The sequence below is a fragment of the Pongo abelii genome, chromosome 3, assembly GCF_028885655.2.
Source record: "Pongo abelii isolate AG06213 chromosome 3, NHGRI_mPonAbe1-v2.0_pri, whole genome shotgun sequence".
Lineage (NCBI taxonomy): Eukaryota > Metazoa > Chordata > Mammalia > Primates > Hominidae > Pongo > Pongo abelii.
In genome coordinates, this window is record NC_071988.2 from 51,803,428 (window position 1) to 51,823,013 (window position 19,586).

General features: G+C 33.5%; 1 protein-coding gene across 7 annotated transcripts in view; it reads left to right on the plus strand.

Moving 5' to 3' along the window:
• The window catches only part of EPHA5 (EPH receptor A5), a 361,246-nt gene that overhangs the window by 312,332 nt on the left and 29,328 nt on the right, over nt 1–19,586 (plus strand). For all 7 annotated transcript variants that reach the window (XM_009239965.4, XM_002814747.6, XM_002814748.5 and 4 more), the window contains 4 exons: nt 69–194; nt 881–1,066; nt 15,004–15,065; nt 16,486–16,695. In XM_009239965.4, coding sequence (XP_009238240.1) covers nt 69–194; nt 881–1,066; nt 15,004–15,065; nt 16,486–16,695 — 584 coding nt within the window. The remainder of the gene's footprint in view (nt 1–68; nt 195–880; nt 1,067–15,003; nt 15,066–16,485; nt 16,696–19,586) is intronic.

Below are 19,586 nucleotides of genomic sequence, written 5' to 3' on the forward strand. Positions count from 1 at the left end.
TAATAAAGTTCATAATTTTGCTCATCCATCACAACTACTTCTATTTTAATTCCAATTTATATTTACAGTTAAACTGCCAGGAGTAAGAACTTATATTGATCCACATACCTATGAGGATCCCAATCAAGCTGTCCACGAATTTGCCAAGGAGATAGAAGCATCATGTATCACCATTGAGAGAGTTATCGGAGCAGGTACGACAATGTGTTTGACTTTCACTTTTAACTTTTGTTTGCATTCTAGAATGTAATATATCAGTGTCCTGATGTAACAGAGAATGTTTTTAATCTTTTGTAATTGGCTTGCATTCAAAGTGATATGAAACTGATCACATTTTAATACAACCTTTTGTGTAACTCAAGCTTAAACCAGCAAATATCTGGTTTATAAAATTTAAAAACAGCAAAAAATATATTTCAAATAGATAATGTTTCACTATATACACATATATATATAGTGAATTTGTAATACCCAAAAGTATTTATGTAATTCAGTTCATATCTGCCTTAAAATTGTTTCCTTTTTTTCTAGCTATAACCTGGGTGACTTTTCTCTTCTTACTACTACGGTAGACAGAAAAAGAAGAAAAAGTGATTTTTAGTTAGCTGCTTTTAATTTCATTCTTTTTTTAAAGGATTTTGTAGGTGAGATGGAGGAAGTTAATAGCCGCTAAAGTGTTTTATGATCATCTGTTATGGTTTGTTCCAATGTACTATTTATTTTCATTACTATCAATAATGTACTGTAGACTACCCTTTTCTGTTTTTTGTTTGTTTGTTTGTTTTTTCATCTAAGCCTTAGTAGTGTAAGAGGGCACTCGAGTATTAATAGACTAAGAATTTCAAATGAGTTTTTGCATTTTTTTCATCTTTATCACAAGGTGAATTTGGTGAAGTTTGTAGTGGACGTTTGAAACTACCAGGAAAAAGAGAATTACCTGTGGCTATCAAAACCCTTAAAGTAGGCTATACTGAAAAACAACGCAGAGATTTCCTAGGTGAAGCAAGTATCATGGGACAGTTTGATCATCCTAACATCATCCATTTAGAAGGTGTGGTGACCAAAAGTAAGTATGATGGCAAATTATACATGTGTGTGCACATCCTCAATATCTGTCTAGATTATTATTCATTTAGGGTAAAGAGAAACCAAGATTGTAATATATTAATTTCTCTAACATTAATGTTTATCCTGTATTTTAGTAAATTTTTGTTAAAGCTAATCTTCAATGAACTTGAATTTTCAACTATCTTTTAAAATATATATTTTAACCCATTTGCTATGAATTCAATGTCAGACAAAAATGTATCCAGATAAAAGAAGCGGTAAATATATCAACTTTTTTTTAACTATTGGCTCTTTTACTTTTTATCCTAATGAAATATTAACTTCAAAGTTCTGACTGAGGCATTGAAGTTTAACATTCAATAGGATTACTATAACCATAGCAATGCCACCTTTTATGCAGTTCTTTATAGCCAGGTTCATTTTGTTTATTCATTTTTTAAAGATATGTTAATAGTTCTAGGAAAAGCAACAACCACAGAAGACAGGAAAAGTTCCTTTTAATGAATTTTTGTTGTTGTGAAAGCAAATCTAGTTTTTCTTTCTCAAAAATATCTAGAATTTTACATCTCTTTTAATTTGTGTTAATGTTTTGTAAACGTGTTAGCATGGTGAGCCTTGCAATACAAGGATTTTAAATCATTTTCAGTCAACAAATAATGTATTTTTGTGGCACATGACTGAGGTCTTCATTTTCTTTGTATTCATTATTTCTTTACCGTTCCAATGTGTTCTGATTCCTTCCTTTATTCCTTACACCATACACATAAGTTACCAAAATCCATATCTTAAAGAGAGATACATCTCCAGGAAGCATGCTCAGAGAGGAATCTAGGAAAAGAATAAAATAAACTACATGCGTGGGTTTCTTCAGATCTTAGATGTGTTTCTTCCTCCAGTTGAGTATATACCCACACACTATTCTTTACTTGATGGCAACCCAGACAGGGCATTTCTGGAGCAGGAAGGCAATCCTGAGGTCTTACTAGAAAAGTGGAAATTGCTAAAGAAAGGCAGGAGGCGGGATCAAGAGAGAGGCAGGCAGAGGAAACAGCATATTTTTTTAATGGAATAAAACAAAAATATTTTATAATGAGGATATTCTTTAATGGATGTGTGGAAATACGTGAAATAACAATATAATATAGAAATATGGTCACAGATGCAATAAAATAAAATCAGAATTTGAATGTGGCTATATTCTATCTGAGGGGAAAGACCTTGAAAGAACATCAGTGATAGCAAGTGGCGATAGATACCGTAGAAGCAAGAATCATAACAATAAAGAATCAGTAAAATTATTTGCTATGCAGAAATGGTATTATCTAATATAAAACATAGTTCTTAATGATGGTACCAATAATAATAGTAAGCAAATATTTAATAATTTCTGTCTCCATTGCCTTATTCACATGGCTACCAAATTTAACTTTCTGAAAATAAACTCTCACTATGACATCCCGTTACCCCAGGGTAAATGCAGACTCCATAGGCAGCCAATCTACCCTTCATAATGAGTTAAGATGTAATATTTAGAACAATGCCAGATTACTGATATTATCATGGAAGACCACCTTACATAATAGTCAAGAACATGGACTATGCACCTAGTGATGCAATTTGAATTTTAATTTGAATATAAACAATTATGTGGTTTTGCACATCATAAACATTTAGAACCTTAGTTTCCACATTAATGCTATGGGGTGAGAATACCTTATAGCACTATTGTGAAGATGACACTAATTAATACAGATGAAGTTTAGAATGGGCAAGGCACGAAGTAGGTACTTATTTAGTACATAGTTACTACTTCTCCACTTACTTTTCTTCCTATGCTCTGAACTTCTCCATATCCATTCTATGCTTAGTCCATTTTAAAGTATCTCATATTTTGCCCTGCCTTCATTGCCTCTTTCTCTGAAATGTACACCCTCATGTTCACTACTTTTTCAAGTTCATTGAGACCTTATTCAAAGTCTACCAACTCTGTGAAACAATCCCTTCCACTTTGCCCTGAAGTAATTTCTTCTTTTGAACACTGTGCCTACATGATAATTTTTGCAAGTCTATAACGTTTCTTCATTTGGTTCAAAAGTCTTATTTAAATCTTACTTAATTTTGTCTCTTTTGCTTATATTTTTCAGCTCTCTAGCTAAAAAATGTATGTTCCTTGAAGACAAAGATCGTATCCTAAATATTTATGTAAACATACTGTATTTTACAGACCTTTGTTACAAAACTTGTTTATTTGAACAGGTCCTGACTGAAATAACTTAAAACAACTTCTTGTAATAATACAAACAAATTTCTCATATATTGCATATGCATTTTTTTAGAAGCTAGTGTCAATATTAACAAATGATCATATCTAGATTCCGTGAATTCTATTCTAAAAAAATGTTACTGTGGTTAGAAAGGCAGTTTTAAATTTCTAATCTCTTAATCAAATATTCTGCTGGATGATGCTGCTTACCATGAGGCTACACATATATGTAAAGCAAACTGTAAATACTAACAATATTTATTTGCTTTTACTTTTTATTCTATATGAATTGAAATGATATTTCCCCTTTATAAATTTAGCTCTTGATGTTCAACTTAGGAAGTCTCCAACTTGTTTTTAATTTACCATGTTGCAACTCACTTTATTTGTGTCCTTAATTTCATGCTCTCTGATCTGATGCTAATTTATTCAGCAATTATTCTCAACCTGCAGCACACAGATAATGAGACATAAGTGCAACTAAATCTTGTGATTTTTCTTATTGAAGTTGAGGTAGGGAGTCTGAAGTAGCCCTCCTATGGATGGTGTCATCATGAGCCTTCATCTTTCCACTATCACATGCCAGAAGCTTGAGCCCCCATTCAAATTCCTTCTGTGATTTATTGTGAAACAGGAACCATCATAAATAGATACATATATTCTAAAGGCATGACAAATGACATAAAAAAAGCCCACAGTTCTTGGCTTAATTGACTCATTTGAAATGCAAGGCACTTTAGTGTAATAGACATAGTGCCAGCTTTTACTATTTAATGAGATTTGGGAAAAAGATAAAAAGAAAAAAAGTTATAATTTTTTCACTGCAGCATCCTTAGGTCCTGAAGATTTCATCTACCATCAGTGGAAAATTATTATCCAAACTGACTGAAGGAAGATCTATTGAGTTTTAGGATTAGTCATAATTTTATTTCTTAATTTAGAATCATGTATGAATAAGCCTAGTTCTGTAAAATTAATAAATTTAAAAAAGACATTACAGAAACATTAGAGGAATCTCTGTCTTTCTCTTTATTTCTATATCTGCAGGGATAGAACATCCAATTACATTGACTACCTAAACTGCTAGACAGTTTTGACTTACTTTGTAAATTTATAATTATCTTTCAAATATATTTCCTTAGTCTGTCTAGTAAGATCATTTTCTTTATACAGGGTCTTATTATATATTAACTAACATTATTCCAACAGTCTTCCACTACTCTTCCCATTTTGTCACTTTCCACTTTAGTCCACTCCATACACATTGACCTCAAATCACTGCTTTCCTGTCATGCTTCATCAGCAGTCAAGCAAACAAATCAGCCAAAATGCATAGACTTTCATACTTAACCTGATACACATTTCCATATTTCACTATTTTCTTTCTGGAAAACTCTACCTTATTCTTGCCCTGCCACCTTGAGATACTTCACTCAGGCCTAAAATGTCCTCTCTTCTCTCTACTCGACCTTCAGATTTAATTCAAATGTGACCTCTATGAGATCAGTGTCATTTATCTTCATTTTTCCTTCAATCTTGAGTGCCTGCCTGGCATAAAGTAGGCCTTCAATTATGTTGAATAGCTGAGTAAAGGAAAACTTCCCAGTTCTACATTGGAGTACAAATTTTAAAATATGAACTTCAAAGGGCAAAGGTTTTTGTTTTGCTCACTTGTGTGTTCCTAGATCCAAGCCCAACAGGTGTAGCACTTTATATGTGTGTTGAATGAATGAATTCTCAGTCAGAAGTAATTGTCTAAATACCAGTGGCATTTCTGTATACTCTGTCATGCTGTATGTTATTTCATAATTAAATCTGCACATGTTTTATCACCCTTCTTATGTAATGAGCTCATTGAAACTAGCATAGGTTTATCACCCCCTTTGTCTAGCAAAGGGCCAGACACATTAGGTAATAAAAAAAAGAAAGAAATTAAAATAGTGAATGAATAAATTGTGGCTATGTAAAGATCTTAAGCTAGTTAGAATGATATAGTTTATGTTTTAAATTTAAAAACTTAATTATATAAAACCATTGGCTTTTAAGAAAAATAATAAAATTAATAGGAAAGAAATAGTCTGAAAATCAGATCTTGCATACACCACTATTAATTATTAACATCGCATTAAGAATTTACTAAGCTTAGTTTTCTTTATATGTTATCTCTTTTAATCTGCACAATAAGCTATGCTATAGACATTAGTATTTGTTTTCATTTTACAGAGGGGAAAAATTAACATTAAAAAAGTTAAATACCTTATCCAATATCATAAAACTAGCATGGGAATAATGTCAGATTTTAAAACAGCTCTATCTGACTCCAAAATCCAAACTCTTAAACAGTGAGTATAACCAGCCTCATATTTCATCATTCGGTACATGCTTGACAAGAAACATTCATTTATTCAAAAAATACTAGTTGATCACCTAATACATGCCTATTCTTACTAATCAATGGGGCTATAGCAGAGATTAAACCGACTGAGTTTCTGCCTTTATAGGGTTTACCTTTGGGCGATGGAGACAGAAATTAAATGAACGAATAACAAGATAATAATGTTAAATGGAGAAAATCAAGCTTGGAAAGGAGATTACAAGTTGAGAGTGGGTGTTTTCTATTTTACTTAGATAAGGCTTGAACAAATTAAAGTTTTGGGCCTTACAGACATTTGGAGGCAGACTGTTACAGGAAGAGGCACTAGCAATGCTCTAAGAGAACTTGCCTGGAAGGTTCAAGAAACAGCAAGAAGGCCATTGTCGTTGCAGTGGAATGAGAGGAGTCTTTGGTAAGAATTTAGATTAACGATGTAGTAGGAGAATAGACCATGTAAAAACTCTTTGGTGGCTGCAAAGACCATCTCTTAATCTGAACTTTGAAGACGTAGAGCTAACATGGGATAGAATTTGATTTACACATTAACAGGACCAGAAAGGCTGCTGGGTTAAGAAGAGGTGGTAGGACCCAGTGTTGAAGCAGGGAGGCACTGGAAGCTAATTGACATTGTTCACAGATCATTATGGATTAGGACAGTATAATGACCTAGCATGGTGGAGGGTAGTGGTTGGATTTTGTAGATATTTTGAAGGCAATCACAGTAAACCTTCTTGTGAATTGGATGTGAATATGAGAAAAAGTGAGGAGTCAATGATAACTATAAATTATTTGTCCTGAGTACCTCAAAAAAAAGGAGTTGCAATTTATGGGGAAGAGTTTGTGAGGAACAAGATTAAGCTTGGTAATCAGTAGCTCAGTTGTGGACATGTTAAATTTGAAATACCTATTAGCATACAATTACAGATGTTGTGCATAAAGTTGGATTTAGCTTTAGTCCCAAGAAGTAAAAAGAAAAATGTTTGAAGTATGAGTTAACTTTAATTTTATGTCTTCCACTTCACAAGAAGAAATAAAATTATATGATCCAGTTATAAACAATGATATACATAAACAACTTTAAAACTGAAGTGGAAACAGAACCAAGCTCATTAATTTGGTTCTTGTTTTTCTTTGTTAAGGCAGATACAGGTGTTTAATAAATACACATATACTAAAAATGAGAGATTTACAAGTGCTGTCTCTGAAAGAATCTAAATCTCAATCATCTGAAAAAAATATAGGTTTATAGAAAGAGATTTGCTGACTTGCAGATTGACTGTTAGTAAATGAAACTGTGTTTTAAAGTTATTTTCATTATTAATACAACCAAGTTGTCAGATTTGATCATTTTTAGATTCTCCATCTCTTCTGAAAAGTCTATAATTTCTGACTCCATAATTACTGTATTAACCACTTTCACTAATGTAAGAACAATTCTAGTTTGTTTTTAATTTGAGAAACAAACATCTATTGAAAAGGTTTATATCAATGTAAACAAACTGAAATAAAGAGGATATTTCGGAAAGCTTGGAATTTCTACCCATAGAGACATTTTGCATTTCCATGCTCCTGTCTCAGGTGAGGTATACAAGCTTTTGATTTTATCTTATTTGCCCGATCTGAAATTATATAATTTTACAAAGGACTTGTCCCAACATGTTAGCCAGCAAATAAGAACCATAATCAAATTAAAATATCTGAGTACATTTCTAAGTTCCGTCTCATAGTTTGTTTTTATTTTTGTTGTTTTGTTTTTTCCCCTTTTAATAAGAATTACCTATTCCTACTACAAGTACAAGATCGTATTTTCTGGTTGACCATTATCCATTAATAATTGATTCACCATATTTGTGTTATCCTAAGTTTCTTTTGGGATAAGAATAAAAGACATTTGAAACAGCTGCAAACATAAGTATACTAAATAGAAAACAATGCAAATAAGATGGCATAATGAAATCATACTATAGGTCTATAAGCAGAGGCTTACTTTTAATCATTTACAAGTCTTAAAATATATTTCTAAGAGAAATCCAGTGACAATAATTTTCCAGTGAATTATGAGGCTTCTAAATGAAATGTTCACTGATAGCCCTAAGTGGTATCATGTGTTTATTGATGAGCTAATGGTTTTGGAAAGGCAGATGGCAGGAATGCAAATAAAATAATAAGCCTATATTTAGGAGCAACTCTTGTGATGTGGCCTAATTTAGTGTTTCACAAAATTTAATGTGCCTCTGGGGATATTGCTAAATTGCAGAATCTGTTTCAATAGATCTCATTGGGGAATGGTATTTTACATTTCTAATAAGTTCCCAGGACATGTCTATGCTGCTTGTCAGATATCATACTCTGAGAAACAAGGAGTAGATCAACATTCCCCAAATTTGTTTCACCTAACTTTGAGATGTTTTGTGGCAAAGGATTGTATTACCAGGAAGGGCATATTCTCTTCTCTTTTGGAGATTTGTGATGGATGTTAGCACCAAAAAAGTCACATAATAAGTAAAAAAACCTCATTTTTTGTAATTGTAGAAAAAACATACACACACACCTTGAGCTATACACCTTTAAATTTTTTTTCAAATGTACAATACAGTATTATTACCCCTACACACACTGTTGTACAGCAGATCTTTAGTACTTTTTCATCTTGCATACTGTAGCTTTGTACACATTGAACAGCAACCCTCCACTTCCCTGTTCCCACAGCTCCTGGAAACTACCTTTCTACTTTCTGCTTCTGTGGGTTTAACTACTTTAAGTACCTCTTACGAATGTAATCCAAGATTGTTCACAATACACTGCTTTGATCATATGTGGGTAATGAGCATATATAAAAATAGAATATTTATTGAGAAAAGGTGAATTCCTGAACTAGATCTGCCATCAATGGTTGAATAATTAGTTATGACATATTTGTGATTCCCAAGTTTGTATTAACACCAAAAAATGAATATTTGTGAGTTTTTAAAATGAAATCAAAGTAAACATTTTGAATTTGTAGGCATCCCAGTATGGGAGAAAGGAAAACAGCCTTAATATTCAGATAGATATAAATTTGATTCTCAACTTTACTCCTTATATAACTTGCTCTAGACAACCCAAGTAATATAATGAACCTTTCTGAGCCTTACTTGCCTTCTCTGAAAAAGTCTATTATAATATCACAGTTATAGAATTTTAATATAAATTCATAACATTGCCTTATAAAGAGTAGATGCTCAATAAATTTGAGCTCTTTTACGGTTATCAATAATAAAGGTAAATTTCTCAAATAATGTATTTCTGTTACTTCATGTACTCTCCCTGGGCTGGACCTTCAGTAAATAATATAAAGTAATATAAAAACTCTCCCCTGTGATTAAAATCATGTTTTGACATGCTTTATGAGTTCTTTTTATATGGATTTTTGATAACATGCTTTCAAAATTATTGGCAGATCTACTCTTTGTCTGTACTTCAAGCTGGTTAATGGAAAATGATTTATACAGTTTTATTGAATTTACAAGGGTTAGAGTAAGCCATGTTAATTATTGCTATGTCATTTTTGCAGGCTAGCAGGAACTGAGACAAAACATAAGCCAAACTAAATGTAATTAGCATTAAAATGACTCAAGCATGAAAAATAATCGAATGGGTCCTGAAATGTCTTATTCTTGTCAACAAAAGAAGATCATACTTATTTGCAAACATTTATTTTAATTGCTTTTCCCCCATCATGTGAAATATGAGAGGTGTTTCAGGTCCTTATCATCTTTCTCAAATAATGTTTCTGTTTTTCACATCACATCCTACACTGTCATAAATAATTAATCTGGCTTTTAAAATTAGGTGACACTAGCTGAAAAATCTTACAGGATGAATACCAGGTGCCCATCTCCCTTTTTTTTCCCCAGATGTATACTATTCATTGTTAATAAGTTGTCTGATCAGTGCATTCTCTTTAGGGTATAAATTCTGTCTTCTAAGCTCAATGAATTTGGGGTTGAATTTAAGATACAGATTTTCAAAGAAAGAGATAATTTTATATGAGAATTCCATCCAAATCCTACTCACTAGACCTTGGGTGGACAGTGGTCATATTTACCACTAACCCATAACTCTAAAAAGAGAGCCTAAAATATAAAAAGATAGGCAGAAAGAAGAAATTCTACAAAAGAAAGAAGAAAGAAACTGAAAGTGCTGTAAGTAGAAACGCAGAAAAAGCCCTGAAGACATAAAGGACATGGGGTAAAGTAGATAACGGTAACATAGATTAGTGGAATACAGCGTCTGTTCATATGATATAAGCTGAGAGGTGCCAAGCAGGAAAAGCTGAGACTATATTCTCTAGATGTCTGCTGGAATTCAGTTCTTTCAATTTATTATAATGTGACAACCCTCTCAATAGATTTCTGTAAATGAGGGGAAAGATCAGGCAGAATCCAAGTAAAAGAGCCACACAGGGAGGATTTCTGGAATTATAGGCTGATACCAGAAAATCTAGGCCTCCGTTTAGTTAGATTAGGGCTGATCTTCGTCGGGTACATACCCTTTTGGCTCTATTCCTTGTAAATTGATTGAAATCTTTCTATACTGTCGGTAAAAACTGATGCCGGAGTTGCCCATGTGTCCCCTTTATATGAGTAGCAGTTTCTTCGCTGCGTACTTTCAAATTCCTGAAACTGGGCAAATGATGGGATAATGCCTTAATATCATAGAGTGATCCAGGATACCTCAGCATTATCGCTAGTATAAATTCTGACATATAGATACCCGTGCCCAAACAGTGGGGCTAGCACTCCTGGAAGAGGTATATTAGTTTTGTATTCTTGAAAGAAAAGGACTTCAGATGAATATAAAAGGCTGAAATGGGCTCAGAGATGTGAGAATGGGACGAAAAGAGCCCAAAGCAGAATTGTGTCTATTTTAGAGTTTGCCTGAGGTCCTTTAAAAAGAGTCTGACAATATAGTTAAAATAAAGTTTAAGTTGCAAGCATTTTTTATTCATGAATGTAGATTAAAATTATACTAATGATAAAAATTTCATTATCAATTTTTTCCTGATCTGTTCTCGAGCCATTTACAAATACAACCTAGATGATTATTTTTCTACTAAGAAATTTCACTTCTATCTAGTTTTAACGTCAGTATTTGTCACCTCATCTCCTATAACTTTATGATTTAAGAAAAGAAAAAGTTCAGAGCTCTGACCATATTTAAACTTGATGGGCTCTTTCTTGACAATATGCATAGACATGTGCCACCTCTCTTCCTGGAACTCTGGCCACCTTTTGTTACACCCATGGCCCCTTCACTCTTCAAGGTGCAGATTAAATTACATCCAAAATGCACATTCTCTGCATATGTGATCTCTCACATAACATAGGCATCTACAAACCTGTGTCAAATAAAGTATTTTAGACAAACATTTTTACAACTTTTATAAACTTTAGAGGACAAGGAAATGTGGCTGCCTTTGCAATACACTTATCACATTCCATTTAAAGAAATATTGTCTCCAGTATTTTATAAGAAGATAATTAACTGAGAATTGGACTCACTTGTCCTATATTATTATTATAAACAGTGAGTTTTAAGTGATCTGGGAAGAAAAAAGAATTTTTTATTCCCAGTTATTTCTTTTTCATATGTAATAATCATATGTTCTACATCTATAGTTGTACTTCTGGATAATATGATATGTGTAAATGAGGAAGCTGTCATTCTATGACCTGAGTCAATCAATTATCCAGTAAAATACAGACGCTCTTCTGAAGAATGCCATTAAATTAATTATAATGCATTTCACAATTGTATAGTATTTGTTTCTCTTCATAAATTAAAAAGTTAATTAATGGACATATATGGTAATTTTATTGTCATAGATCTCCTTTTTCTTAACTCAAAATACTTTAAATTAAAACAAGTTTTATGTCATGTGTTTCTATTAAAGAGCAAAGGGGTGTGTCTTAAAATATAGTGAAAATGTGGAATGATAAAGCTAGCAACTGTTTTCTAGATATTTTCTCGTATAGCAATAATTTTTTATCTTGCAATTTTCATCTTGTATTACAGACATATGGGGTATGAAATGTCACAATTTTATATGGAATGAGATGATCTATTCTCTTGGTCAACTTACATCTAGCAAGCAAGCTAACACACAAAGTTGATCAAATGTATTTTTAAAATGTTAAATCCTTGCATAGCAAATTCTGAGTAATAGGAAATATTTTAAGTGCCTTGGATAACCATGTGACTTAGCGGATACTCACAACAACCCGATGAGGTAGGCGCCATTGCTATCCTCATTTTACATATGAGAAAACTGAGGCACAGAGATAAGAATTGACTTGCCCAGGATCCATAATAATGAGTGATTGCTCTGGGATGAAAATCCAAGAAGTATGGCTCTAGAGTCTGTCCAGCTAATCTCTAGGCTACATGTCAATGTCAGATATGAAAGGAGGAGAACCCTTTTCATCATAAGTAATGATTGCTGAGGAAACTTTTCACATAACAATTAGAACAGGGCTTTAAAAAATGAAAAGAAAAGTGGGGTTAATCGAGATTTTAAGTGTGTAGCAGAGAGAGGAAGGGCAGGTAGCCATAAGGAAAGGAGTTACAAAAACATAGAGGTATGCTGCACCCATTAACTCTTCATTTAGCATTAGGTATATCTCCTAAAGCTATCCCTCCCGCCTCCCCCCACCCCACAACAGTCCCCAGAGTGTGATGTTCCCCTTCCTGTGTCCATGTGTTCTCATTGTTCAATTCCCACCTATGAGTGAGAATATGCGGTGTTTGCTTTTTTGTTCTTGCGATAGTTTACTGAGAATGATGATTTCCAATTTCATCCATGTCCCTACAAAGGACATGAACTCATCATTTTTTATGGCTGCATAGTATTCCATGATGTATATGTGTCACGTTTTCTTAATCCAGTCTATCATTGTTGGACATTTGGGTTGGTTCCAAGTCTTTGCTATTGTGAATAGTGCCACAATAAACATACGTGTGCATGTGTCTTTATAGCAGCATGATTTATAGTCCTTTGGGTATATACCCCGTAATGGGATGGCTGGGTCAAATGGTGTTTCTAGTTCTAGATCCTTGAGGAATCGCCACACTGACTTCCACAATGGTTGAACTAGTTTACAGTCCCACCAACAGTGTCAAAGTGTTCCTGTTTCTCCACATCCTCTCCAGCACCTGTTGTTTCCTGACTTTTGAATGATTTCCATTCTAACTGGTGTGAGATGGTATCTCATTGTGGTTTTGATTTGCGTTTCTCTGATGGCCAGTGATGATGAGCATTTTTTCATGTGTTTTTTAGCTGCATAAATGTCTTCTTTTGAGAAGTGTCTGTTCATGTCCTTCACCCACTTTTTGTTGGGGTTGTTTGTTTTTTTCTTGTAAATTTGTTTGAGTTCATTGTAAATTCTGGATATTAGCCCTTTGTCAGATGAGTAGGTTGCGAAATTTTTCTCCCATTTTGTAGGTTGCCTGTTCACTCTGATGGTAGTTTCTTTTGCTGTGCAGAAGCCCTTTAGTTTAATGAGATCCCATTTGTCAATTTTGGCTTTTGTTGCCATTGCTTTTGGTGTTTTAGACATGAAATCCTTGCCCATGCCTATGTCCTGATGGTAATGCCTAGGTTTTCTTCTAGGGTTTTTATGGTTTTAGCTCTAATGTTTAAGTCTTTAATCCATCTTGAATTAATTTTTGTATAAGGTGTAAGGAATGGATCCAGTTTCACCTTTCTACATATGGCTAGCCAGTTTTCCCAACACCATTTATTAAATAGGGAATCCTTTCCCCATTGCTTTTTTTTCTCAGGTTTGTCAAAGATCAGATAGTTGTAGATATGTGGCGTTATTTCTGAGGGCTCCGTTCTGTTCCATTGATCTGTATCTCTGTTTTGGTACCAGTACGATGCTGTTTTGGTTACTGTAGCCTTGTAGTATAGTTTGAAGTCAGGTAGTGTGATGCCTCCAGCTTTGTTCTTTTGGCTTAGGATTGACTTGGCGATGCGGGCTCTTTTTTGGTTCCATATGAACTTTAAAGTAGTTTTTTCCAATTCTGTGAAGAAAGTCATTGAGTGTCAACTTGATTGGATTGAAGGAAGCAAAGTATTTTTCCTGGGTGTGTCTGTGAGGGTGTGGCCAAAGGAGATTAACATTTGAGTCAGTGACCTGGGAGTGGCAGACCTACCCTCAATCTGGGTGGGCACCATCTAATCAGCTGCCAACATGGCTAGAATTAAGCAGGCAGAAGAACTTGGAAGGACTAGACTTGCTGAGTCTTCCGGCCTTCACTCCCTTCCATGATCTTTCTCCCGTGCTGGATGCTTCCTGCCCTGGAACATCAGACTCCAAGTTCGGCAGCTTTTGGACACTTGGACTTACACCAGTGGTTTGCCAGAGGCTCTCAGGCCTCTGGCCACAGACTAAAAGCTGTGCTGTCAGCTTCCCTACTTTTGAGGTTTTGAGACTCTGGCTGGCTTCCTTGCTCATCAGCTTGTAAATAGCCTGTTGTGGGACTTCACCTTGTGTTTGTGTGAGTCAATACTCCTTAATAAACTCCCCTGCATATAAAAAAAAAAATAGAGGTAAAGGTAGGAAAATGCAATATACATTCAAAGGATCAAAGGATCATAAACAGGGCAATTAGATAGGATGGAGTTTTTATTTAGAATTGTGAGAATTAGAAAGATGAATATGTTCCAAGTGTTTCACTGAATATTATTGGATACATTATATCATTACTTCTATTAAAATAAAATTTATCCTAAAATTCATAGAATTATTCTTAAACACATTTCCTACATAAATTAGTGATGATATTGGCAAAGGTGTATGTGTGTGTGTGTGTGTGTGTGAATCTTAAATATCAATCTGTTGTTAACCTTGTGATACATTTTTCTCACTGACTCACCCATAACACTAAGATATCATCATATCAGGAATTAGCTTCTTTCTTAAAGAGGACATTTTTAAATATTTATATATTTAAATAGTTTTTAAATATTTTTAAAAATGTTTTTTAAATATTAAATATATTTAAAATATTTTTAAAATATTAAATATGTGTAAAATATTTTAAAATATTTAAATATTTTTATTTTATTTAATAAATTTATTTTATTTAAAAAATTTTATTTTTAATATTTTTATTTAAATATTTAAGTTTATATACATATATATATATATACACACACAATTTGGACACTAATAAAAACTTCTGGGTAAGCTTTTGCCGGATAAGAATGCAAAATCGAAGAGCAGCAGGTTATATCACTCTGTTTTCTTTTCAGGTAAACCAGTGATGATAGTGACAGAGTATATGGAGAATGGCTCTTTAGATACATTTTTAAAGGTAGGATTTGGGAATAATTTAGTTATTCAAGGTGTTATTTATATATTGGCTGTGATGTTGAAGTTGAATTTGGGCCACTTTAATGCTTAAGTTTTTTATAGAATAGAAATTTATGGAGCCACAATAATTACACTCCAAAATGAACATAGGTTTGTTTCAGAAAACTCACACAAATCCAAATTATATGCCCCTAAAGTTTTATTTAAGTATGTCTTAATTTGAAAAAAAAAATGCAGAGAAGTAAAAGGGAATAGGAGAGGAAAAGAAAAATTTTAAAAAAGAAATGTAAAAAGAGAAAAAAGGAAAAAATAAGGTCTTACAAGCATTCAATTTTCTCATAGTGTATCAGGCAGAGCGAGAAAACGTGTAAATAGCCCAGGCAAGTCATTAATAAAGGTGTCAAGTTAGAGCCTATAAGTGCTCCTAATCTACCTGAAGACCCGTCACTACTTGCACCAGCAGAGTTCATGTGGTCATTGACAATAGCTAATATTATCAGATCACCAGCGTTTCAGGGAAAGATTTTCTTCATGTGCAAATCTCTAAATTTTAAATATTGGCAAACCCACTTTATTAGTAAATAGCTTGTGTTAGACAATGTAACATATTTGCAGGCCTGATTGAACATGTAGGCTGGCAGTTTGTAATTTTAATATAGTGCTCATTACCATTGGTAGGAAAAAGTGATAGCACAATGCCATTGATAACAATTGTAAGAGGGACCTATGCAATGAATTTGATAATGGTCCACTGAAAAGTCAAATTTTTCTTCCTACTGCCAGACTCTGCCAAATTATTTTATCAAATTTTCTAACCATACCTTTAAGTACTCCAGTCTCTTAGGTCACGTCATTCCTTTATTTTAAAATAGCCATCCATTGAGCCTTATGAGTTTACGTAACTGAAATAATTTCAGTGCCCTTGACAAAGACAACAAACTTACAAAAATTGCTAACATTGACCAGATCACTGCTCAGTCACCAGTCTCCCATCTGCTGTTACAGAAACTCCCTTATCTCCTCTGTCCATTTCTTCTTTAACTTAATATGTCTATCCAGCTAGCTTCTTTTAAATCACCTCAAAATAGTACGGTGTTGACCCAAGGCAGATACTAGGTTGGAGTGTGAACAAACCCTTCTGATGACTGAGAATAAAGGAGTTATGATGCAGAAAAAGGCAACTACATAAGATTTTTGGCCAGGGTTTTCAAAACCTTTATCTGCTTTGACCAAGCAGAGGAAAAATAAACATCACTAAGTTAACCATATACTTCCTACCATTTTCCAATCTCCTTCAGATAGAAATTGCATATGAATTTTAGTGATTGATAGTATCAATTTGGGGGATTGAATACAGACCTCTCATATTTTCCCCCAGTGATTGGTGTTGCTAGACTAATTTTTCTACATTGTCTTTACAGAAAAACGATGGGCAGTTCACTGTGATTCAGCTTGTTGGCATGCTGAGAGGTATCTCTGCAGGAATGAAGTACCTTTCTGACATGGGCTATGTGCATAGAGACCTTGCTGCTAGAAACATCTTAATCAACAGTAACCTTGTGTGCAAAGTGTCTGACTTTGGACTTTCCCGGGTACTGGAAGATGATCCCGAGGCAGCCTACACCACAAGGGTAAGATCTAACAGAGTACATTTCTGAAACACTAGACCAGAGCCATTTATTTTTAAAGATTCTAAAAGAAATAGCTAAAAGAGCATTCCTGAAACAAAGTCAAAAAGAAAGAGAGAGAGTGAGGGGGAGAGGGAGAGAGAAAATCAAAAGTCAAAAAATTCTTCCATTTATGTATTAGCAAATTTAAATATTAACTTTAGAATATCTGATTTTCATAATTCATTTTTTTCTGAAGATACTAAAAATAAAAAATCTTACTTCAGAATGGATACAGCATGTAAGAATAATGATCTTAAACTTAAAAGTAAGGAGTTAAATACAGAATCTCCGACATTAAAGGTTTTATATATATATATATAAAATATATATATATTATATATATATATAGTATGTGTGTGTCTGTGTATACACACATATATATGAATATGTAAACATGTATAATATTATTGGGTAATTTAAGCTCTGCGTTATACTGTCCTTACTTGTTAAATAAATACAGAAATATCTAGCTCCCACCTTTTAAGGATTTACATTGTGGGGAAAAAAGAGCTATTCCTTCAAAAAGTTTTGATTTCCTGGAGGTATTGTAATAGCTATTTAAAAACTGTTATGTCTACACTATGGAAAATTGATCACTAACTCATATTGTCATATTTCACAGAATTCAAAACTCTTTTCTATCAAAATAATTGCTTGCTGTATTGATATGGTATATAATTGACATTTTTTTCTGTGAAAAACTGTGCATATTGCTACAACAGAATGTTATGAGTGATCTGTAATGTCATACTTTTTGAGTTTGAATTCCTTATGATAAACAATATTTGCTTAATTCTAAATATGTTCAGTGTCATCAGGTTGGATATCCTCAATGTCTAAAACCCTTGTGAAGATAGAGATCTGTCATTGTTTCCTTTTCCCTATACAATTTGATGTCTCTCATTCTCAAAGTAATATACATGTTTTCTTATTTAATTCAACTTTTAAAAATTACATCCACTGGCAGTGTAACAATAAGTTCTTTTCAGATTATAAGGGTTTTTTTTTAAACATTTGTGTTTTGTGATTCATGGGGATTTGTACTTTGTTGAAGGGCAAAAGTAACTTATCAAAGCAAACAAAGACTTCCAGTGGTCAGTTTAATCAATAAAGTGTTTAGGGGTATATCTTTCCTCTTCCAGACCTATCATTGTCATTATTTGCATTACAGGATAGCTCAATTAAGAATTCTCTTGGGAATAGAGTTACCCTTAATAAATTTGGCCTGATCAAGATTGAGGTTATGCAAATATCCATTGCCAGTGTGATTGGTGGGTGTCTTAGTTAAGTGTAAAAAGTAGATTTTTCAAGATTTGTGTTAGTGTGTTATGCTACAGAGTAAAGTGAGAGACAGAGAACCTGAAACCTTCAAGGCTTATTCCTCTGAAATGGGGTATAGTGGCAGCCTGTGGAAAATCTATACACTGAGTGATGAGAAGATAAGGAACTTCAGATTTATTGATGACACAAAGGATGATCAGAGGATCAAGAGAAAAATTATGGGCTAAGGTTTAATATAATCAACAAATGACAATTCTAAAAGGAATATTAATAAGACATTATAGAATATCTATGCATAGCTAGGATTCATAATGCTATCTTGCCTATGAATATTTAATGAATGAGAATGAGTTTCAGGTAAGTCTTCTTCAAATGATGTTACCATATATCTAAAGAGCAAATAATTCAAACCTAACTTCAATTCCCAAAATAATTTTTAGTATGACCCCAAACTGTTATTTCCTTATATATATTGAAACTTTGGTTCATAAACAGCAATTTAAGTCCATTTTTTCCCTTGCAATGTAAATTAAATCTTTCCCTTCCTGCAAAATGGGAAGGCATATGTTAGTCTTTTTACAAGAAAATACTGAACACCTTCACCTCTTTCTCTTTCAATATATATTTGATGGTAGATGAAATATTTGGTTATCTAGGTTTGCCTGCTATTAAAGTTAAGAGAATAATAATTTCACCCTGAAAGAGGCATGATATAAAAGTGTTTATTGTATGAACTAAGAGAAAGTCTACCAAATCAATTTTTATGCCATTAAAAAAAACTTGATAATGTGGTAAGATTTTCCCCCAATCCAATTTCAATAATTTTTAATTTGGTTTAGTCAAACAAGGCACCCTCCTCTTAAACAGTTGAACCAAACAAAAACAAAAATAAGACAACAGAGGAAAAGAGAAAAGCAAGTCTAAAAGAAATAACACAACATCAAGGGAAAGTATAACTTTGTTTTAATATATCCAATATTAGGCTAGGCCCAGTAGCTCACGCCTGTAATCCCAGCACTTTGGGAGGCTGAGGTGGGTGAATCGCTTGAGGTCAGGAGTTGGAGAGCAGCCTAGCCAACATGGCAAAACCCTGTTTCTACTAAAAATACAAAAATTAGCCAGGCATGATAGCGCGCGCCTGTAGTCCCAGCTACTCGGGAGGCTGAAGTATGAGAATCACTTGTACCTGGGAGGTGGGGGTTACAGTGAGTGGAGATCTCACCACTGCACTCCAGCCTAGGAGACAGAGTGAGACCCTGTCTCAAAAAAAAAAAAATATATATATATATATATATATATATATATATGCACACACATATATATGCATATATATATATATATATCTCCAATGTTTATGCTTGTCTTATTAACTGCTAAACAGCTCAGGGTCACATTCATCAACCTATAATTTCCACTTACAATTTCTGTATTAAAGAAATGAAGCACCCAGGGATTTTGAGTCCTTTGTTAAGAAGTCATGAGAGTATACCTTATTGGTTTGCTTGACTGCCTGCTTTCCCTTACTTAGAGCTGCCATACTGAGGACTGTAATTGAGATGTGGTTTTTGTAC